At 37.0% G+C, this 24,665-nt stretch overlaps 1 protein-coding gene across 2 annotated transcripts in view; it reads right to left on the bottom strand.

The window, feature by feature from the left end:
* SCD (stearoyl-CoA desaturase) overlaps positions 1-24,665 on the bottom strand; it is a 110,379-nt gene that overhangs the window by 36,556 nt on the left and 49,158 nt on the right. For both annotated transcript variants that reach the window (XM_044056481.1, XM_044056480.1), the window contains exon 3: positions 17,731-17,861. In XM_044056481.1, the coding sequence (XP_043912416.1) occupies positions 17,731-17,861 (131 nt within the window). The remainder of the gene's footprint in view (positions 1-17,730; positions 17,862-24,665) is intronic.

Below are 24,665 nucleotides of genomic sequence, written 5' to 3'. Positions count from 1 at the left end.
CCGCAGTCTGTATAATTTGATATTGCATATGGTAAGAGGCTCTGTTCACCTCCAAAAATCTGTTACACTTGCTTCAGAACATGACCAATTCAGTTTAACATGTACCAAGCAGACATAAACAGGACTCATGATTATTAATAGAAGTGTGGATGATATGTTGTAAGTGTTATGAAGGGTAGGTGAAAAATACTTACCTAGGGCTGTGATAAAACAAACCGGTAATATAACTAATTTATGAATACTAGATCAGGAGGATAAAAAAAAGGAGTTACACCATCCTGAAAGTGTGGAAATAAGGTATAAGGTACTGACTTGGAAAGCTACAGGGATCAGCCACAGTAGGTTTGAGTGGGAAAGGCTAGATCCTATCAGATAGAAGGGATTGTGACAGCTCTTGGATGTGACACTCCGTGGTGAAAACTACACATAGATACAATACAGCTTTATGTTTCAAAGGGAAGAGCCAGAGGATTCTTTGTCATTTGTGTAGGTAAGCATATGTGCGTGTACATGCACTCACACGGTCACAGCATGCTAGGCCTCTTAAAGACAATCACATAGGTGCATATTTAAATAAAAAAACAACTGAAGAGCACTATGATGGACACAACTGTGGCCAGCTCCCTCCCTGGTGTAATGACTGATGACAACAACATGGACTACCTATAGGTTTGCCTTCTTGAAGATTGAAGATCCAGCTGGTAACGGGAATTCTTTCCTTAAGAAGAAAGACTCAGCTGGTGATGGAAAACACCAGAATACCTCTCACCTGCTACAGTTTACATACATTACTGTGATTTTTGCCCTCAGATTTGGTCTTTTTCTTCCTAGATTTATGACGTTCTTCATATAGTTAGGCATATTTATGTGTACGTACTTTATTAGACACATACATTAGACCTACACAAAGATTCACTACCATCAGCAATATAGGGGCTAGCATATAAAGACCTTCTATTCTGAAAAATAAGAAAGTGCTCCTCTTTTTGACCCTCTACTATGATTTTAAAAGTCACTGTCATGATCTTTAACAACAGGTGTTTGAGAGGTATGACAGAAAGAAATAACAAGGTCAAGTTTTTCTGAGGAAAAAAAAACAAAAAATATCAGAGGGACCTGACATCAAGGACATGTTTTAACTTATCACAATGTTACATTTTACTCAAGATGTTTACCTAACAGTGTATAATTGAGACAATCTAAAACTGAAGATACTGTCATATACTGGCAAGCTAAAGTCTGGAGACAGTAACAGAGGAGGGGTTGGGGAAGGAAGTGGTTGCAGACAAAAGTTACTGAAGCAGAGGGATACAAAGCCTACAGAACAAATGGATTGCTGGTAATCAAAGAATGTGGAGAAACAGAAGTTAAACCACAAACATGTATTTTAAATGAAACATTACAGATGATATCAAAAGTCTTACAACACTGCTGGTAGTAGCAAAGGTAAGTATTAGTAAATTACTTAACAAGGAAATATAGAGAAACATTTCAACTAATTTAAACCAACACATCTATAAATTAGCCTGATTTCTGATTACTAGTCATCTAGCTTAGTGGGGATACATACCAGATATGGTAGAATAGATACAGCAGTGGAAATGCACACACAGTTTAAAGAACTACGCTGTCCACATTTATTTAGCCTGGAAGGAAAGTTGAAATGCATAATGGACAAAAGTAGTGCACATACATTGCTTAGAAAGTGGTTTGCAATGGGGAACACTAGCCCACTGCATTATCAGTTAGCACTGAGGCTTACAGCAAGGTTCAAACCCCTTCCCTCACTTTGTAGTTGACTACTCCTCCATAAACTATCACTAGGGAACAGCTCCTCAATACATTCTCTAAGGCCAAAAACACTGTGTCGATGGGCCCCAACAATATCCCAGGATGCCTCCTTAGCATGAAACATGACCTATTGGGCCTGTTAGAATCAGTATTTATTATAGACAAGCTCACTAATTTAGGTATAAACTTTTTATCACCTGCTTGCTGGATAGCCAGTTACCTCAGTGACAGGACCCAGGTGGTCAAAAGAGATAAGGCTACTTCCACCAAGAGGCCAGTCACCACCAACAGGCCAGTTAGTAGCGGAGTCCCCCAGGGCTTGGTAGTGGGCCTGCTACTTTTTGGCAACTATTTCTCTGAAATGGAAGCAAATGCTGAAGATTTATGGCTGTCTAAGTCTGCAGATGATTGCAAGCTGGGGGTTATCACTGACTCCCCTGCAGACTCCACCATTTTTTAAGAAGGTCTAGCTCTGACTAACAAATGTTGCTAAAGCCATGGTCTAAAATTTAATGCTAAGAAATGCATAATTGCACCCTTTGAGAAGTCAGCCATCCAGGCTAATTACCATGTTGATAATACAGCACTAAGAGTTGACCCAGCAGTCAGGGATCCGGGTACGCACGTAGACAGTAGTCTAACCTTCGACCACCACATGACCACAGTGGTGAGGAAATCCTTTTTATGTTTTGCAACTTATAAGCAAATGCATGATATCTTGGTCTAAAAAGGTTATTATCCCACTGTACTCCACCCTTATCAGACCAATCATAGAGTACAATTCTTCCTTTGGTATGTACTTGACCAGACATATGCAGCAACTAGAGTGACCTCAGACAGTCCTTATAAAAGAATATAAGGTATAACAAACCTGCCGTATGCAGAGTGCCTTAAAACCCTTTCCCTCTATTCAGTCTGCTATAGATTGCTGAAGGGTGATCTATGCCTGGCTTACAAGGCCTTTGCAAACCCCACAGTTGTGAATCTTCTACATATTCGTAAGTCAAAGTGTACCAGAAATAGAAGGGTCTAGGGACTTGAATTTTGTCTGTGACTTAAACAGAACATGAGGGAAAGAGACATATGTGTCCTGGAAACTGCCTGTCCTAAGGAACAGGCTTCCCATCCATGTGAAGCTGAGTTTATCTATTAACTAGTTTAAGCACAACCTACAGCAGTGGATGGGGAACCTGAACTTTACATCAGGGCTGACACCCACGTCTCTTGTGGACAGAGGTAGCTTATAAATGCGTAGCCCCCAATGTCTTACTTGGATACAGGATATCATTATTCTTTTGGAAAAACTTGGCTAGGCTTAGAAAGCCCCGCCCGGGTCGTTAACTTAGTAACACTCTATGAATTTATTTAACCATAGTCTCCAACCAGGTGTCACGCCAAACAAATGGAAGACTGCAACTGTTAACCCTCTGCGCAAGGGTGGGCTGTCCACAGACCCAGGAAACAACAGACCCATAAGCCTGACTAGTCTCATATATAGAAGACAGAAGAAATTATCATGGATATGATAAATAATGACACAGGAAACCTTTAGACATTGAATCCAACCCAGTTTGGTTTCTTCAAGGGCAGTTTGTTCCTACTCAACCTGGTAGATTTCTTCAAGAAGGTCACCAAGGCAGTGGATAAGGGCAAAATGATGCACACTGCCTACCTCAACCTAGCCAAATCATTTGAAAAAATAACCTACTCAGGCATTGTAGTCAAGCTCATGTTATTAGATATACACCCCTACATCACCCACCAATAGGGCCCAAGAAGAGAGGATAGGGGAGCTTACCTCCAGGAAAAGGTCAGTCACTAGCAGAGTCTTACAGGGCTCAGTACTGGGGCATTTACTTCTTTAAAGTCAAGGCTAATGTCAAAGGCCTCTGGCTGACCAAGTTCACATACAATTGCAAACTAAGCAAAGTCATCTAATCCTCCAAAGACACGAATACCCTCAAAGAAGGCCTGACTAATAACTTGTGCAAGCCTGACTAATAACTGGTGCAACAGTTGCCATCTAAAACTCAATGCCAAGAAAAGCATCGTAGTACATTTCAGAAAGATGGCCACTCCTGGAAATTTCTACATTGATAATACATCCCTAACAGTAGATCTAGTAGTCAGAGATTTGTGAACACATGTTGACAGTGTTTTGGTCTTTGACTAAAATGTGTCTTCTGTAGTACGGAAATCATTCCATGTTGCGCAACTTATAAACAAGGATATGGTATCCAGGTCCAAAGATGTCATTGTTCCATTGTACTTGGCCATCAACAGATGAATCATTGAGTACAATGACTCTTTGGTATGCATGTGATCAGGTATATGCAACAACTACATCCACAGGGATTCCTCATAAAATAATACATATTATAGACAACATGTCCTAAACAAATCACCCCAAAATCCTAACTTTATACTCAGTCTCCTGCAGACAGCTAAGAGGCGACCTAAGCCTGGCTTACAAAGCACTCTCTTATCCAGCCCTGATGAACCTGTTGCACATCCACAAAACAAATAGTATCAGAAATACGAAATCTGGAGACCTAAACCTCATCTGCAACATAAATTAGACATGTTGGAGGGAATTCATTCAGGATGTTAATTGGCCTGCTGGCTGACCTTTGCTGACTTGCCTTATTACCTTGTATACTTTTTTCTTCTCTATGGTCACTGCACATGCATATCCTTATCTCTTTTGTAAGCCCTTCTTGCCTAATGTTAGCCATGCTGGATGTCTCGTGTCTCCATATTTTCTTGTCCTCTTTATAAAACTCTGTATTTCCTGGTTCACTTCTTGCTAAATGTCTCACCACAGTTCCTTCACTATTGTTACCTCTCCTCCTACTCCTTACTATTCCTTCCCTTCAAGCTTCCCAAAAACCTGAAGTTAAAGCTTCTGCAATCATACACCTCTGATCTAAATGCCCCTTTCATGCCACCTCCCAGAATAATGAGTTGCAGTGTGTCCCATTAATGTTGTTTGTCTGTTTGCTTATTTTAACACCTCCATTCCATTTACTAATATGAAAACCAGATCAAAAACTTATCTTTCCTTGTCATAATTTTCCATTTCTTTTTGAATCCATCTTCAACCAGAGCTTCTGTCATCTGCAACTCCTTACCTCAGTGTGGATATATTACAGTTAAATGCTGGAACATTAAGGTCCTATACTACCACAACTTACCTCTTTGCTCATCATTCCTTCTTGCATGCAGTGATCTACATACTGGTACCAACCAACCACTGAGGGGGTGGTCTGCACCTTTAGCCCCAGTATAATCAGTGAATTCTTCAACATCCTCCTTTCCTTTTTCACCCACTTCTACTGTACACGTTATCTCTTTTTGGATATGCATTATCACCCTGTTAGCTTTTCCATCTTTCCTCAACATCCTTAAGCACGGAACAGGCTATCTCGGTTCTTATCTCTTAGTAGGCCATGTTTCCATTAAAGCAACAGTGTTGACATCTCTGTCCACAAGTACCATATGCAGTTGACTAATCTTACTTGCTAAACGTGGGTCCTACGCAGCATCACTCTCCACTTCACCTATCTTATGTTCCCCCTTTATACCAACATTATCCTTACTTACTTACCTTTACTTGTGCTCCTTCATGGCTATTAGGGATTTCTTAATGCCCCATTTTAGTCCATTGGGATTTCAGCTTTAAACACTGTTCCAGTTCCTTTTTGAATATTAGTTTTTCTTCCAATCTGGGGCAAAGGTTGTCACCAGCATATAATAACTTACAACTTACATCTGTCCTAAGCCCCATAACACCCATTTTACTCACTAAAATCATTAGTTCTTTATTGTAACCTGCTGTGTAAAGGTATTATTTCCAGCTCAGTCAAGAAATCATTCTTAAAACATAAACAAGGAATGCAACCGCTGGCAATTAACATATCTGTTTTTTCTTTCTGCATAAGAAGTAAGGGTTGGTAATACTCAATACGTTGGACATAATTCTGGGGACTGGGAATCATACATCTGTTTTCTTTAGTCTGTAAACCCTTGCTACTGTCACTGCTATACTGTGTCTAGTTCTTGCTACATTTTATCCTTTTTTTTACATTTCATTTACTGGGAAATGCTTCCACATGCAAAACAATTCTCATCTGTCTCTCTGCAGTCACTTTTTATTTATCACAAAGTTTATAAAACTCACTAAAAATATTTTAACATAAACTTTTCAAAAAACCCTCAAAATACTGGGACCAAAGTTATAAAAAAAACATCTCTGACATGGAAAAACTAATGTTGAGCCAAGTTTTTAGGTTCTTTGAGGTCACGTTTTGCTATCACCTGCAGCTGGTACTCCTATGATGACTCACCCACTTAGACAGTACTCCTCGGCATTACACGTGTTTATTTATCTTAATTATATTTGGCATAAAATTCTCCTCATAAGTATGATTGAAACTGCTACCTGTCTGCTTATTAAGAATGTGTGGAAATATCATTTAACCTGCCTAACTGTTAAAGTCTACAGGCATTCATACTAAATGCAGCTTATTTTAGGTTTGCATATCGGATGGTGTAGCGGTTTTCTGTGCACCTGTTTTACACACATTTTTTATACTCAAACGTATTTCTTTTAAAATGCTAAATGTTTTTCTGTCTGCTTTGCAAATGTGCACTGGACTTACTTATGTTAACATCGGCAACCGTTTCCCATTAAGCTTAAAGTCACACCCGAAAAAAGATCTAGAGGAACAACCAGTCGATATACAGTTATCAAGGAACAAATAAATAGCATAATTACATTTCTATTTTGTGTAAATGATTAGCTGCTCAAAGAAGCAGGCAGTTTTGTAATACAGACTTATGGCTATCAGGTTATGTCCATGGCTGGCAAAGTCAGTTACTGACACAATACTGTGCTCTCATTTAGAATTTGTATTTTCAAAGGAAGCACTTACGGCACAGCTGAGCATCTTGAATATATACACTCTGAGTATATGTTACTCTACTTACTTTACTGCCTCTGTAATGGAGTCAGTCACAGCTGAATGGAAACAAGTGCAATCTCACCCCCATTATGTGCACTTTTATGGAGTGAAACAGTAAGTTATTTAAGTTGACAATGAGAGGACTACTAAATCAGGTTTGGGTTAGAGTGATCTGCAGTTTTCACGGTGGTTTCAATTGAGTAGATGTGCTTTTCCCTTTTGAACCTGAAAGGCGAGTTAAAGCCTGTGACTGAGAAGGGAGATAATTCCATAAAATGAGCAGGAATTTGAAAAAAAAAATGCTCTGTCATTGGATTTGCTGGAAGAAGTGGGTACATGCAGAAGAGGTGCTATGAGGACGTAAGGTTGCATGTTTTTATGTACCAGATGACCAAACCAGATTAATGCCCCACCACCGTCAGAGGTGAGAAAGGGTGGTAATACATTAGAAATGGAGAAGGAGAGGGTAGTAGCATATGGAGATAACAGAAAAAAACAGATGGCAGTTGAAGATATGCTAACTGACTTGTTAATGAAAGCCAGTCCAGTCTGTAATGTACATAAGTCACTCAGAGACCCAGATGCAACTCTGGCCAATATATTTCAGTCAATGCCAAGCATGTGTATGTATCCTTTGGGGACAATTTTACAACCACACCAGTGGAGGTTAATGACAGTCATGTTATCTTCTCTGGTCTCCTCCAGCTGAACACTTTACACACAATGCCCCATTAGTGGCTTCAGATACATGTCACCTTATTTAGGCAGGGTATGTAATAGGTCTGACAGGTGCCAATATTCCTTAAATGCCACATACATTGAAGAACCCCTGGTACTCACCACATCTCAACACTGTAGTATGGGATTGTTCCTCCATCTTTAAGATGACAGACCAGTATATCAGTTGCTTGAACACACCCACCCAACCCGCAAATGGTTCTATTATATTAGACTCACTTGTCAAACATGCGCCAACAGTAGCAGAGTCCATCAGCTTGCCCCCTGTGACAGTGATTACTTTTCAAGTTTAAAGTTAATGAAACGCCAGATCAGCCAATAAGTATAATTTACCCAGTAGAATAATGGAAAGATTTAAAGATTTTCACATTCATCACACAGCCAATAGTTTATATATATCTGGCAGTCTAGACGTTTTTAGCACCTCTGCTAAGCCTCTGCACTTTAATCTTGCTGTTTAACAGACTTGCACACTGCTGCTAAATAAACATTGTTATGTATCCCTGTCCCAACAGGATAGACACACACACACACACACACACACACACACACACACACACACACACACACACACACACACACACACACACACACACACTCTGGGATTTTATATACATGTATATCTGTATATATACATCTTTACATCTACACACATATATATATAAAATATGAGACACACACACACACACACACACACATATATATATATATATATATATATATATATATATATATATATATATATATATATAGTTCTACTTCAAAACATCTAAAACCCATAACATCTAAATTCATAATATCTAAACCATAACATCTAAAACCCAAAACATCTAAAACCCATAACATCGAATTTCATAACATTTAAAATGTGCATCATAACAGTGAACATTACAAATCACTTGAAAATAACATCCCCTCCACATATAAAGACACCAAACTAACAAACACACTTTTTATTATGTTTCTGTGGGGGGGGGGGGGCCTGCACCCCTCATGTGGGAGGCTCTGCCCCTCATACCCCCCTGTAAATTAAATATACCAACTCTGAGATCACACTACAGTGGGAAAAAGTTAATTTCCTAACCGCACTGTATCACGATCACCATAAAGAATGTACACATAATGTCTATTATCATTTATCTGTATGGCTTAAAAAACACATACAGAGTGGCAAAATGATCACTATATGTTGTTTGCCTTTCGGCTTTTTCCTGGTTAGTTGTCGCCACAGCGGAATTCCAGTCCGCTAATGATTGGCAGTAGATTTTTACGAACGCCGAGGTGCCAGCTCGATGTCTAACCTTTAACGAAGGCACACCCATTTACGCATGTCTTTCGAATGCCCACTAAACTGCGGGGAGGACATGCAGACTGCACACAGAAGGCACTCCCTGCACTCTAGCCGAGAATCGAACGGGAGAACCTCTTGCTGTGAGGCAACAATGCTACCGCTGCACCACACTATATAAATCGTATACATTCCTACACTATATAAATAATAACTATAGAAATAAAAACTACATCTCATAGTGATACCACAAGATAAACAGAATAAACTATAACATTTACACATTTAATAATACACTTTTAGATGTTATGAAATTCAATATTATGAGTTTTAGAGGTTATGAATTTTAGATGCTATGCTCTCGATGTTATGAATTTCGATGTTATGGGTTTCAGATGTTTTGAAGTGTAACTATATATATATATATACATATACAAACATACAAAGTACTATACTCCATTAGTTTGAAATGTGTTCATTCTCTGTTAGGCCATCTTCTAAAGAAACAGTACATTTACAGAACTTTATACACAGACATTCTAAAGCAGATCTGACACTGAAAGTGTGAGGCAACACTTGTACCCCTCATTTCTGGTCAATGTCTCAACAATATAAACAAATTTAAAATGCTAATATCACATGTAAAAAATAGCTACTTCTTATCACTAATACATTGTTTAAATGTAATGATTCATACATTTCAGTTTTAATGTCTCCATCTTCAAACACAAGATTGCAAAAATTAACCCTCTGCAGTTTCTTAACTGAATCAGTTGAGAAGCCTGGCTGATCATGTTCCTGTTTTGTGACTGTACTGTTTATCACCGTCATGCATCCTGTTATGCAAACAAGAGTCAATCCTGTTTATTAATTATAATATAAGCTGATTGATTTTCATTTATGTAGCAGCCTTATAGATTATTTGCTCTGCAAAATAACTATCATTTGATTCTATGAACTCTAAAATAAAAATAGTTACTGGAAACAGAAAATGTATGTAGAAACAAGAACCTTGCGCCTTCAGAATTCTTCTATTGATGTTAGCCTAAATCCTGTTATAAATATATCTTTGAGAAATTATCAGGGCTGCTAACCCTCAAAACTTTTTATTGATGACTGTCAAGAAATTTACTGACAACTTTGATGACAAACAATATAAAAAGGCTACACATTTTAAAATCAAAAATAAATTTAATTATAAACCTTTGTTAATAAATCAGTGAAGTAAAACTGTTCCAGCAACCACTTTCATATCATTAGTTAATTTCCTCATTGCTGTGCAATCTGCCACCTCTGCTATCACACTTCTCTACACTGACACAGCTGACTGTTGGTGTAATTTTATCAGTACTATCTCGGACAGTTTATAATGCTTCAAGTCTGATATTATGCTTGAATGATCTGATCTACATTCCAAAATGATCGTACACACTAAAGTACCTTATGAAACAACTAACCGAAATCCTCCAAACATAAATAAAAGACCAACCCACATTCGCAGAAGAGAACTATCAGGAGCAATCGCAAAAGCTGCTCACTACATCAATCTATGTGTGGCATTGCTTAAAATTTCCATCTTATTTTCCTCTTTTGTAATTACACTGAATTAAGGACATCGTGCTTAGTAATTATGAGAGCTAGACATCACATGCTTTGTATGATAACCCCACTGTATCACGATCACCATAAAGAATGTACGCATAATGTCTGTTATCACTTACCTGTATGGCTTAAAAAACACATAGAGAGTGGCAAAATAATCACTATATGTTGTTTGCCTTTCGGCTTTTTCCTGGTTAGTTGTCGCCACAGCGGAATTCCGGTCCGCTAATGATTGGCAGTAGATTTTTATGAACGCCGAGATGCCAGCTCGATGTCTAACCTTTAACGAAGGCACACCCATTTACGCATGTCTTTCGAATGCCCACTCAACTGCAGGGAGGACATGCAGACTGCACACAGAAGGCACTCCCTGCACTCTAGCCGAGAATCGAACGGGAGAACCTCTTGCTGTGAGGCAACAATGCTACCGCTGCACCACACTATATAAATAGTATACATTCCTACACTATATAAATAATAACTATAGAAATAAAAACTACATCTCACAGTGATACCACAAGATAAACAGAATAAACTATAACATTTACACATTTAATAATACACTTTTAGATGTTATGAAATTCAATATTATGAGTTTTAGAGGTTATGAATTTTAGATGCTATGCTCTCGATGTTATGAATTTCGATGTTATGGGTTTCAGATGTTTTGAAGTGTAACTATATATATATATATATATATATATATATATATATATATATATATATATATATATATATATATATATATATATATATATACACACACACAAACATACGAAGTACTATACTCCATTAGTTTGAAATGTGTTCATTCTCTGTTAGGCCATCTTCTAAAGAAACAGTACATTTACAGAACGTTATACACAGAAATTCTAAAGCAGATCTGACACTGAAAGTGTGGGGCAACACTTGTACCCCTCATTTCTGGTCAATGTCTCAACAATATAAACAAATTTAAAATGCTAATATCACATGTAAAAAATAGCTACTTCTTATCACTAATACATTGCTTAAATGTAATGATTCATACATTTCAGTTTTAATGTCTCCATCTTCAAACACAAGATTGCAAAAATTAACCCTCTGCAGTTTCTTAACTGAATCAGTTGAGAAGCCTGGCTGATCATGTTCCTGTTTTGTGACTGTACTGCTTATCACCGTCATGCATCCTGTTATGCAAACAAGAGTCAATCCTTTTTATTAATTATAATATAAGCTGATTGATTTTCATTTATGTGGCAGCCTTATAGATTATTTGCTCTGCAAAATAACTATCATATGATTCTATGAACTCTAAAATAAAAATAGTTACTGGAAACAGAAAATGTATGTAGAAACAAGAACCTTGCGCCTTCAGAATTCTTCTGTTGATGTTTCCCTAAATCCTGATATAAATATATCTATGAGAAATTATCAGGGCTGCTAACCCTCAAAACTTTTTATTGATGACTGTCAAGAAATTTACTGACAACTTTGATGACAAACAATATAAAAGGGCTACACATTTTAAAATCAAAAATAAATAATTTAATTATAAACCTTTGTTAATAAATCAGTGAAGTAAAACTGTTCCAGCAACCACTTTCATATCATTAGTTAATTTCCTCATTGCTGTGCAATCTGCCACCTCTGCTATCACACTTCTCTACACTGACACAGTTGATTGTTGGTGTAATTTTATCAGTACTATCTCGGACAGTTAATAATGCTTCAAGTCTGATATTATGTTTGAATGATCTGATCTACATTCCAAAATGATCGTACACACTAAAGTACCTTATGAAACAACTAACTGAAATCCTCCAAACATAAATAAAGGACCAACCCACATTCGCAGAAGAGAACTATCAGGAGCAATCGCAAAAGCTGCTCACTACATCGATCTATGTGTGGCACTGCTTAAAATTTCCATCTTATTTTCCTCTTTTGTAATTACGCTGAATTAAGGACATCATGCTTAGTAATTATGAGAGCTAGACATTACATGCTTTGTATAATAACCCCACTGTATCACGATCACCATAAAGAATGTACACATAATGTCTATTATCATTTATCTGTATGGCTTAAAAAACACATACAGAGTGGCAAAATAATCACTATATGTTGTTTGCCTTTCGGCTTTTTCCTGGTTAGTTGTCGCCACAGCGGAATTCCGGTCCGCTAATGATTGGCAGTAGATTTTTACGAACGCCAAGGTGCCAGCTCGACGTCTAACCTTTAATGAAGGCACATCCATTTACGCATGTCTTTCGAATGCCCACTCAACTGCGGGGAGGACATGCAGACTGCACACAGAAGGCACTCCCTGCACTCTAGCCGAGAATCGAACGGGAGAACCTCTTGCTGTGAGGCAACATTGCTACCGCTGCACCACACTATATAAATAATATACATTCCTACACTATATAAATAATAACTATAGAAATAAAAACTACATCTCATAGTGATACCACAAGATAAACAGAATAAACTATAACATTTACACATTTAATAATACACTTTTAGATGTTATGAAATTCAATATTATGAGTTTTAGAGGTTATGAATTTTAGAGGCTATGCTCTCGATGTTATGAATTTCGATGTTATGGGTTTCAGATGTTTTGAAGTGTAACTATATATATATATACACACACACAAACATACGAAGTACTATACTCCATTAGTTTGAAATGTGTTCATTCTCTGTTAGGCCATCTTCTAAAGAAACAGTACATTTACAGAACTTTATACACAGAAATTCTAAAGCAGATCTGACACTGAAAGTGTGAGGCAACACTTGTACCCCTCATTTCTGGTCAATGGCTCAACAATATAAACAAATTTAAAATGCTAATATCACATGTAAAAAATAGCTACTTCTTATCACTAATACATTGTTTAAATGTAATGATTCATACATTTCAGTTTTAATGTCTCCATCTTCAAACACAAGATTGCAAAAATTAACCCTCTGCAGTTTCTTAACTGAATCAGTTAAGAAGGCTGGCTGATCATGTTCCTGTTTTGTGACTGTACTGTTTATCACTGTCATGCATCCTGTTATGCAAACAAGAGTCAATCCTTTTTATTAATTATAATATAAGCTGATTGATTTTTATTTATGTAGCAGCCTTATAGATTATTTGCTCTGCAAAATAACTATCACATGATTCTATGAACTCTAAAATAAAAATAGTTATTGGAAACAGAAAATGTATGTAGAAACAAGAACCTTGTGCCTTCAGAATTCTTCTATTGATGTTTGCCTAAATCCTGTCATAAATATATCTATGAGAAATTATCAGGGCTGCTAACCCTCAAAACTTTTTATTGATGACTGTCAAGAAATTTACTGACAACTTTGATGACAAACAATATAAAAAGGCTACACATTTTAAAATCAAAAATAAATAATTTAATTATAAACCTTTGTTAATAAATCAGTGAAGTAAAACTGTTCCAGCAACCACTTTCATATCATTAGTTAATTTCCTCATTGCTGTGCAATCTGCCACCTCTGCTATCACACTTCTCTACACTGACACAGTTGATTGTTGGTGTAATTTTATCAGTACTATCTCGGACAGTTAATAATGCTTCAAGTCTGATATTATGTTTGAATGATCTGATCTACATTCCAAAATGATCGTACACACTAAAGTACCTTATGAAACAACTAACTGAAATCCTCCAAACATAAATAAAGGACCAACCCACATTCGCAGAAGAGAACTATCAGGAGCAATCACAAAAGCTGCTCACTACATCAATCTATGTGTGGCATTGCTTAAAATTTCCATCTTATTTTCCTCTTTTGTAATTACATTGAATTAAGGACATCGTGCTTAGTAATTATGACAGCTAGACATCACATGCTTTGTATAATAATTAACCAAATGACCAACCAACCCATTTCTTAAGCTGCACTTTGACAAAGAAGCCAAATATCTTCTGCCCCTGACAAATGCTGTCAACAAATGTATGATATCAAGAGCTACTCTGCAGCCAGTCACATATTCCAGTATTTTGCAGTATACAAGCAAATACACATGTAAGTGATTCTAATGTACACATTAGCACTGAAGAGTAAATACATCAGGTGCTTCACGGACCAAACATGTTTACAGATGGTAATTAAGATATTGCTCGAATAAGGTTCTATAAAGCACTTACTCTGCTAATGTAAAATAATTCATTTAGCACAAAACTATCATTTTCATGTATTTTGGCTCAATGGTTAGCACTCAAGGGGTGAAAAGAGTTCCCTTTATACCAGCCTCAAACAAAAAAACTGCTTTATGATATTAACCCTGCATAGGGTCCCTGCACAGTGTGGCTATATACTATACACAACTTTATACAGAAAGAAAACTAGAAGAACCAGTTTCTTATCTTAGTGGTAAAAAGCACACCTTTCTCTTAAATACTGCATTGTTATTCTATTTGGAGTTATTTCATAATGTCAGGCTTCGTGTGTAGCTATATACTATAATAATATCACTCAGTTATTTCATACAGAAATGTGGTTATTAACACATGTTTACGAAAAGTGAGGTGAACAAAATAATAGTAAGACTAGTACTACTGTATGATGCAGAAACCTGGGCAGTAAGGGAAGAGCAGATGTGGAAGGTGAAGGTGATGGAGATTAAGTGCATGAGAGAGGGGGTAGGATGCACATTCTGGGACAGATGAAGAAATAAGAACATCAGAGCAGAAGCCAAAGTAGCTCAATTTGCAGAGCAAATCAACAGAATAAATTTCAATGGTTTGGCTACATGTGCAGAAAAAAAAAAACAGAAGACAATCTGTTGGAGAAGACTTGAGACAGACAGGAAGAAGGCAAAAGGAAATGAGGGTGCCCAGCAATGAGATGAATGGATTGTGTCAGAAAAGACATGAGTCAGGCATGACTATCAAAGAAGGTAGGAGAGTGGCATTAAATAGAGAGATGGTGACAGTTGACATGACACCCCAAACCCATGTAGAAAATGGGAAAAAAGGGTGTGATGATGATGAACATTCGCAGACCCTTTACACAACTTGCATATATATTACTAGAAAAGACTTGAGTGCCAAATATTCACAGTAATTGGGGGGGGGGGCTGAATACTTCTGTTGCCCAGAAATGGCTGTTATCCAAGTTTTTTGGTTCACATTGCCTAAAAGCACCCTTTCTCAAATCTAACAATATAACCTTACATTTCCTTCACTCATGAAATTATCCATAATACAAAAAACTTGTACTCAACAGAGCAAATTATCAATGCAGAATGTGATTCTCAATAACCCTGTTTTTTATAGTGACAAATGTATGCTTTATAGCAAGCTTAATTCTTTTACGTACAGAAATATCCATTGAATAAGAGACCCTGGACCTCATCCTGACACCTTTAACAGCAGTACAGCAGTTGTACCTGTCTCTTAACAAAATAAATTACTATAAACCGTAGTGGAAATAAACAAATATAAGCCAAATTTCTGCATATTTGTAATAATACTATTGTACTAATAAGACATCTGGTCACCACTCCATACCTTACCCAGGTTGTTGTATGTGTAAACTTCATCCTCAATAAAGTGAAAATGAGTGACTGATATTTTGCGTCACTGGCTGACTCACTTTATAAAACTGAGGCTCTCAAGTTGATTTCTAACCATCTGCATAATGTTAATAATGCTCTGGTTCCCTTTGAGACCAGTACCTATAACCCTACCATCTTTCTCTTTTTAATTGATGCCAACATTTTTTGTGAACTTTACTGACACCATCCTTTTTATGGACTATAATAAAAACAGCTGTACAGATTTTCACAGAATGTCCATATTTTGGCCTCATATATTTTATTATTTATTTATTTATTGTATGTATTTATTATTATTCATTTTTGGTCCGGTTTTCATAAAAATTGTGTTTTTATGGCAAAATAGTGGTAAATCATTAAAGACAGAATATCGAAAATAATGACAGACATTTGAGTTTCAGATTTCATATCCTTCACAAAATTCATGCTAATGCAAAACCTATTATTCTATCAATGTTCAAAGTTTGTAAGAGCAATATTTAAAAACTGTCCCTATTTTGGGGCCTTTTCCCCACTTTTATGTATGGTTTTGTCCAGATTTCTTGCTCTAAGAGGTTGAGAGGTTTGTGGACTATTAGTAAGTTTACAGACAGTTGACAACACACAAAACTGTTATCATTTATATTGAGAGAATAACTGTCTTCCTGAATGTCACACAGTTCATTAAAAAGATACACATTAATACACTGATGGTCAGTTGTCATAGTTTTGCTTAATGACAAGGTTGTTACAATATACTTACACTATTTTCCACAACTGAGGCCTGTGAGCATATGCAGAAACTTCACTGTTTAAATTAAAATCCAAAGAAATGTTATCCTCTAGCATAGAAAGATGGAATTAACTTAATCTATCATTTTTAGTCATGCCTAAGTGTTACCTGCATCATCTGCAAACTTACATTAAGGATAATGACTGAAGTAGTCCAGAAAGATACAGGCAGTTTACTCCTCCTGACCATAGGTAGCACAATTTTGTGAATCATTAATCATGTATTTTAAACCTACTTACCTTCTTCACAGAAGTCACAGCTGCAGTGGACAATGTGCTGCTACTGCATGTATTTTAATCTCATAAAGTCATCTGACAACATCCAGTACAAAGGGATTACACTTAAACTCTGCAACCTCATGGTTAATAAGTACCTGTTCTCCTGAACTGACAACTGGCTTTCACTATGAGACCAAGTACTGAGTGTGACTGACCAGCCCTCCACACCTATTTAGGAAATCAGTGGGGTCCCACAAGGCTCTATACTCAGTTTCAGCAACTTGTTCCAAAATAGCCAAGCTGATACCAGCAATAAATAGATCACCAAGTTTGTTGGTCAGTGCTAGCACTGCATGAGTGCAGTATTTTGGTACTTCAGCAAGGGTTTGCTATAACCCAGTCCTGAAGAAAAATAATGAGCCAGCACCCAGTATGACAAATAGGGCACACTCACCTTCAGGAAACAAACATTTCCATGGGAAGTGCAGCATATTAAGCTACAGACTGAGACTAAAAACACAGGTACAGTTACATTTGGAAAACCCTTGTTTGTTCAACAAGTTGCCAGTGATAGAAAGAAAACATTTTGGTGTGGTTCACATGATAGTCATAGGGATCAGCAGACATGCTAGGAATTTCATTTTACCCTTCAACACCTCATCAGTTCAGCTAATCACTGACCACAATGTCCCTGTTTGTATGTTCATGACAAAACATGAGGTTCAACTAAGGAAGATACACAAGTTAATACAGGACTGATGGGCTTCACAAGTTAGCCCATTACCTACCTGGAAAGCCATAGTGTTGAAAACTGCCAAAATGAACCGAAGGGGAAATGAGGCCTTGTAGGACCGATGACTCCAAAGTCGATGTGCACCTGCTGTCACCCCAAGAGCACTCGCAATGAAACAGAGAATTGCTGAAGGAAAAAAAATGAAATTTATATTAGCCATATACCTAAACATCCTTATATTTGCTTCTTCTGTCTCATTTTTTCTAGACATTACAAATCAGTCATTATTATGACAATAACTACCCTATGATACATACAGTACACAGATTGTTAGCTCTGCACCTATTCTCAATATTCTATACCTTACTACTGCATACAGTTAGGTCAACATTCTTATCTTTGACAAAACATTGACTTTTGTATTATGAATGTGTCAATTCCCTTCTTTAAAATGGACTGAGTTTAATTTACCTGTCTAAGGCAATCCAAATTTAAAAGTAAACAATTTTATTAATTAATTTGCTAGAAAAATGGGAAGAGTTTGATTAAATTGGTTTACAGGATAAAGTGTAGTTAATTTTAAGTTAGTATCAGCAATTCAAAATGGCATACTGCAGAACTAAGGAATCAGAATATATTACAAATCAATAAACTGTTTTGTGAATGCCTCTGCAGTATCATACTCCCCCTTCATTCATTCACTGACTATTCCCTTAAACAGGGTTGTGGGAGAGCAAAAAGCTATCCCAGTACTCAGTGGGCACAATGTTCATCCTGAACAGGGAACCAGTCCACTGCAGAGCACACAAACATACATACTTAGTCTCACATGTCATGCATACCAATGGATGGTCACCAGTTCACCTGGAGCACATCTTTGGAATGTGGGAGCAAACTGTAGCACCCAGGAAAAACCCACACCGACACATGAAGAATATGCAGACTTTATAAAGAAGACATCCCAGTGAAAAAATTAACCAGATAAACAAGGGTTATGATGCAACAGTGTTAACCCCTGTGCTGCCCCTTCCATTTTATTCCAGGCATTATTTATTAGACTAGTAAAATCTGGTATTTGTGGACAACTAGAGGAAGACCAAGCCATCACTGTTTGATGTGAGACTGAAAGGCAGCCCCTGTGGGTTAACACAGTGTCCCTGGTTTGCATGTTGCCATTACTGGTTAGCAGACTAGGTGAGGCATATGGTAGACTTTGGTGGATCGAATGACTCAGGAAAATAATCAGATGCCTATCCTGCTAGAAGATGTACACATGTGAAATGTGTAAAGGAGTGGGGTATTTAATTCCACCTTTGAATGGCAGAAATGTGGAAGGCCTTTACCACATAACAGTACTCCCCAAGGGCAGTAAAAAAGGTGTTTGATACTTACCTGCCAGGGCTGTTATCTTCTTAAAGAAGGGAATATCTAGCATGTATGATACAATGCGTACAAACACAGCAGGTAAATGGGGATAAGAGCAATAAATGCCTTAGCGTTCCCAGGTTAATCATTCTCTGCAAAGACTCATTATATGATAAGACATACAGCCAGGAAGTGCAATGCAGCAGAGATGTTCTCTTTGATGTACCCCCCTCCTCTGAGGGTCAGCAGCACAGGAAATATACATTTAGCCACAACTTAGCTAATTAGAAAAAACAGATGAAGCCTATTCCTTTCTGAAGTTTTTAGTTTTAAAAAGTTTCAAAACTTTCAAAGGATTTTGTTCTTCAATAATTTCTGTTGTATAGAATATTAATTAATAAAAATACTGTCAGTCAGATTCTGCCGTCATAATTAACATCATGCAATTTTTACTGAGTTATCAATCATGTAAGATCTAAGATAATTTAATTCTTTTTTTTAAGGGGTGGGGTTGTAAGAGGTGTATCCCTTACTGTATACTGCTTAAAATAGCAACGTTTTAAAAACCTTTTTACCAAGCATGCTATCAACCGGAGGTCTTTTTCTTTTTGGACTTCACCATCCAGCAAGAAGACCTTCATTGTTTATCATACACACTTCAGCTGCAGTACCACATAGCATCCTACTGCGTATTTTTAAAATATTTGAATGTAAAGTCACATGTTTTTAGTCTGAACTGTTTCATAAAGTACACATGCATACTCATTTCAGTAAGTTGCAGAACCAGTTTTATTATACATACATACATACATACAAATATTTCACAGTAAGACATTGTCCCGTTCGATTCTCAGCTAGAGCGTCTTCTATGTGGAGACATGCGTGAATGGGCGTACCTTCGTTGAAGGTTGTGCGTCAGGGCTGGCAACTCGGCATGTAAAAATCTACTGCCAATCATTAGCGGACCGGAGTTCCGCTGTGGCGACCCCTAACCGGGAAAAGCCGAAAGACGCAACAACATACAAATATTTCAAGCACAGGCGTTAATGCCCTTCTAGCTTGCGAATATACCACAACACTTGTTCCCATAATAAGTCTCCAGGCTGTTCTTAAAAATGTCTCAACTAGTACTTGCTTCAGTGTAATTTGGTAGTCTGTTCCATGCATCAGCTGTTCTGTCAGAGAACCAATTAGTACACTTCTCATTCCTATAGAATCTTCTACATAGGTTGTCTGATGATTCTCTAGTACTTTTTGATAATCCCAAACATTCCCAGAGGTAGTTGTCTCTAAATATCCTATATACCAGAATAAGATCTCCTCTTAGGTATTAGTAAGAGACACTGTCCAAGTTCAGATATTTTAGTCTTTCATAATAACTTAAATTTTCACATCTGTGGATGCTCTTGGTACATTTCTGCTGTGCTCTTTCCAGTTTACTCATCCCTGTTTTCTTATAGGGTTTCCATATTGTTATTCCATACTCAAGTTTTGGGCTAATGTAACTAACAAACAATGACTTCATCATTTTTGATTTCCAAGACTTTATAAATATTTTTATACAACCTATAGTTCTATAAGTATCATTAACCAATTGGTTGATACGATTAGAAGAACTCATATCTGAATCTACCCATATACCCAGGTCCTTAAGTGAGTCTACAGTTTCAATCACTGTGTGCTCTATTAAATATTCACCTTTCAATTTATGTCTCCCAAACCTCATATGCTTAGTTTTTGATGTATTTATCAGCATATTATTCTCCTGTGCCTAAATGGACAATTTAGTCAAGTTATTTGGCAGACATGCCTTATCTGTAACACATGTAATCAGTTTACCCAATTTCAGGTTGTCTGCATATAGACTGGAGAACACCTCTGATGAAAAAGTTAGGTCTGAAAGATACAATCTAAACAAGTAAGGACCTAGGACAGAGCCCTGTGGGACACCATGACTGTAACCAAGGATTTCACCTGTCCAGTTGCTGTATGATACTTGCCATGTCCTATCTGCAAGTCATGCAGCTATCCATCTTATCAAGATTACCTAGTTGTACTAATTTATTGATCAGTGTTTTGTGTATGACCCTGTCAAATGCTGAAGTTAAATCTATATAAATTACATCACAGCACAATTTTTCATTCATAGCTGTTATTAAATTGTTATAGAACATCATGTTCTATACATGTTCTATACAACTTCTTATTTTAACATTTGTTAATGTATGTTATGTACTTCACAGATAAAGATTCTAGTTGTCTACTGATGTACTATGTTCTTCATCTGTAAATATGTTATAAGTAATTGCCATGTAAATTGTTAATCACTATGTAATCCAATGTAACTACTGTCTGTTTATTTTAACTGTGAAGCTTTTCTCCCCGGGCCTCCGCTGAAAATGGACCTACGTCCAGTCGGACACTCCCGGTCAACAAATATAAATAAATAAATATGCATTCTGATATATGGTTTCAAGTCCCAACCTATCCAGTTCTGACAATAACTTATCCAATATTACCTTCTCCATTATTTTCCGCAACATGAAAGTAGACTTAAGGGTCTATATGACTCTGGGTTTGTCCTACTCCCCTTTCCCTTAAAGACAGGTTTAATAATCACATATCTCTAATCTTGAGGACTCTCCAAATATTTATATGACCTAGTGAATAATAGATATAATGGTACCATAAGTTCTTGCTGAAGTGTTCTCAGTTCATTGTTAGTAATTCTGTCTCCTCCCTGTGCTTTGTTTAGATCCACTTTGCGCAGTTCTTTTTCAGTATAATCGAATTTGATTCCAGTATCCTGGGTTTCCTGGATGTCACTAGGACAACGTATCACCCCTTTTGTGGAGCCAAACTGTTTTGCATAAGATTTTGTAAATATATCTATAACCTGTTGTGTCTGAGAATATATTTTAGAATCTGCACACAGTTTATCAATTTTTGCATCTTTACTCCTTCCACATCTTATGTATCTATAAAAAGGTTTCCTATTATGCTCAATATCTTTATATACATTTTCTTCAAATGTTTCTTGATCTTGTCTCACACTATGCTCAATCTGTTTGTCCAGCTTGTTTATTTCTGTTTTTAAAGTTGTAGTTTGACATCTATTCCATTTCTTACATTTTTTGTCTCTCAATCAGATCTCTTGTTCTTATGGAAATATAGCCCCCTGATGTTGTATGCTTAGATCCTGATGTCAAACACTTTTTTTTATTTTTTTGCACTCAAACAGGCACACATCTTAACACTGAGCTGCCAAAAAATCAGTTGTTGAAGGGCTGATGTACATCTGAAATATTCAAACAAAGGTATTTGCAAAAGCTCCATGAAAAACCATCTGCTGACAAGAAAACTTTTATCACTTAGCCACCTGAAACAATAAAAAAAAAAGTTACAGGGCTGGTACAAATGGAAATAAAGGCATTTGCAAAAGCTCCATGAAAAGTTATCTGAATAAGTAAACTTCATTAAAACTTTTGTATGTACTAATGCTTTAAATGACATGGTTGAGAAACGCATGAAATTAGCTTTTTTATTCAGAAACCCTTTCTATTTTAGGAATAGTACTCGCAATATACATATATGTCTAGATTTGGCATATGACTAGAATAAAAACTAATGAGCTAGCAGGTTTCCTTCCCTTAAATAGCAGAACAGTTAGACTAAGGGTGTGGCATCACTGCGGCAATGAACCAAAATTAAAGTTTCTGAATATTGTACAGTGATTTTCAGTCTAGTGATGTAATTAAGGTCTGAATCTTTTATTAATGGATCCATTCTGAAGGTGACCAGACTCAGACTATTCAGTGGGTAGAGGTACTGTTTTTTTGTTTTATATGCAACCTTTTTGAGACAAATTTGTAAGATAAATTCAGTAATGACATACGAAACTGCATGTGTAAATAAAGCAATCACTTTTGAGTTTCTGTAACTTTACATTAACTGCACTGCAAACATCATGACCCAGGGGTTTTGAGAGACACATTTTGCCCAAATTCTACAACGACTGCCAAAAGTAATACACAGCATAATCTGACGAGTTAAGCCAAGTGGAGACTGGGCTGTGGCACTTGGCAAAAGCAGATTTCAAAGTAAAGAAACAAACTATAACATTGATAAAAATCATTTAAATGCATCTGAAAAGACTTGTGATTCAAATTTCAGATGTCTGTAAATGGTATAAGCATGAAAGGACTGCTCATGAAGTACATGACATTCAACACTAGTCCATCCATAACATGACATTACTGATAAACTGATCCAGCTATCTATAAAACCCTCTTTGAAGAGTTCAGTATTTGAAGATAGAATCTTAGATGCACACACACACACACACACACACACACACACACACACACACACACACACACACACACACACACACACACACAAAGTCAAAGAATGCATAGTAATGGTAAAAGGAGTTATCTCCTAGTATCAACAATAAGATCTCACTTATTTCAAAGAATACCATTTGACCATCTTGACTTTTGCTATGAAAGCCATAAGTGAATCAAATTTGACTTAAGTACCTGCCAGCTTTCTGCATCTGGATCATTCTTTCTCTCCCCTCCATTTTAGTTTAGTACATTCACTGAGATGCACCTTTCCAACCCAACACTAAGTACTGATGTCCTTTGTAGACTTAAGATTCAGCCTGTCCCTCGCATGGAGCGGGTCAATCTTTCAGGTCTCTGACATCATCCTTCCCTTCCTTCTGATCCACTGCTATAACTATAGATAGTCATTATAATCCTTAATCCTATCCTTTCTCAGTATGCTTAGTATGGTTGTTGATGCAAATAATAGTTTTGAGAATGCTACCTCCGATATCCTGTCCTAGTCTGAAGCAAAACACTTGCAGTTTGATTCTATAATTCTATAAGTGTAAATGAAATACTTTAGCTACATTTTTAAAACCCAACTTGAATTGTATAACAACTGAGGTGCATTTCTCCTTGGGTCTCCACTGAAGAGGGGCATTGCCCATTCAGACTATCATGCTAACAAATAAAATATAAATAAAACATAAACACCCTGACATTGTTCTGCCACCTCCCTCACACAACTTGCTACCACCTAAATTGTCTCTTCTGACAGGTTACTAGTGCCTACATTTACCACTATAAACACCCAATCCCCCACAATAGTGACCATTTTTGTCAACCTCCCTACTATGTGTTACTAAGTCTAAGCCCCAAAACCAGTTTGATTGTAATCTAGTCTCCCACTGTCTCCTTTGACAGGACTAGTAATTTCCTTAACGACTGTGTCTCCAATCACCAAAATCCTCTTTCATCTCTCCAAAAAGGATGTCACCTCCTTCCCTTCTCACCCCTACCCCTATTTGTAATATCTTCAGCCTTCCACCACCAGTCCCATTACCCTAGCCGTCCTCTTTTTGCCTGTGCTTGCTGCCTCACTCCCTTGGCTGTTCTCATCTGCTTTCCATCCTTTTTGCACCCTTCCTGTAAGCCCTTGTCATTGTTCTGTCCCTTTCACTCTCTGCCTCATATTCAGCCAAATGCCTTACCCTGCACACTCTCCTGCTTGCTTGCAGCACTGTCTGCTAAATGACACCCCTTTCTCTGTCTTCTCTTCATAGCCTGTTACTAT

This window comes from Protopterus annectens, chromosome 14.part0, assembly GCF_019279795.1.
Source record: "Protopterus annectens isolate FY-2018-M chromosome 14.part0, PAN1.0, whole genome shotgun sequence".
In the NCBI taxonomy this organism is placed as follows: domain Eukaryota; kingdom Metazoa; phylum Chordata; order Ceratodontiformes; family Protopteridae; genus Protopterus; species Protopterus annectens.
This window is presented reverse-complemented; position numbering and strand designations above follow the sequence as displayed.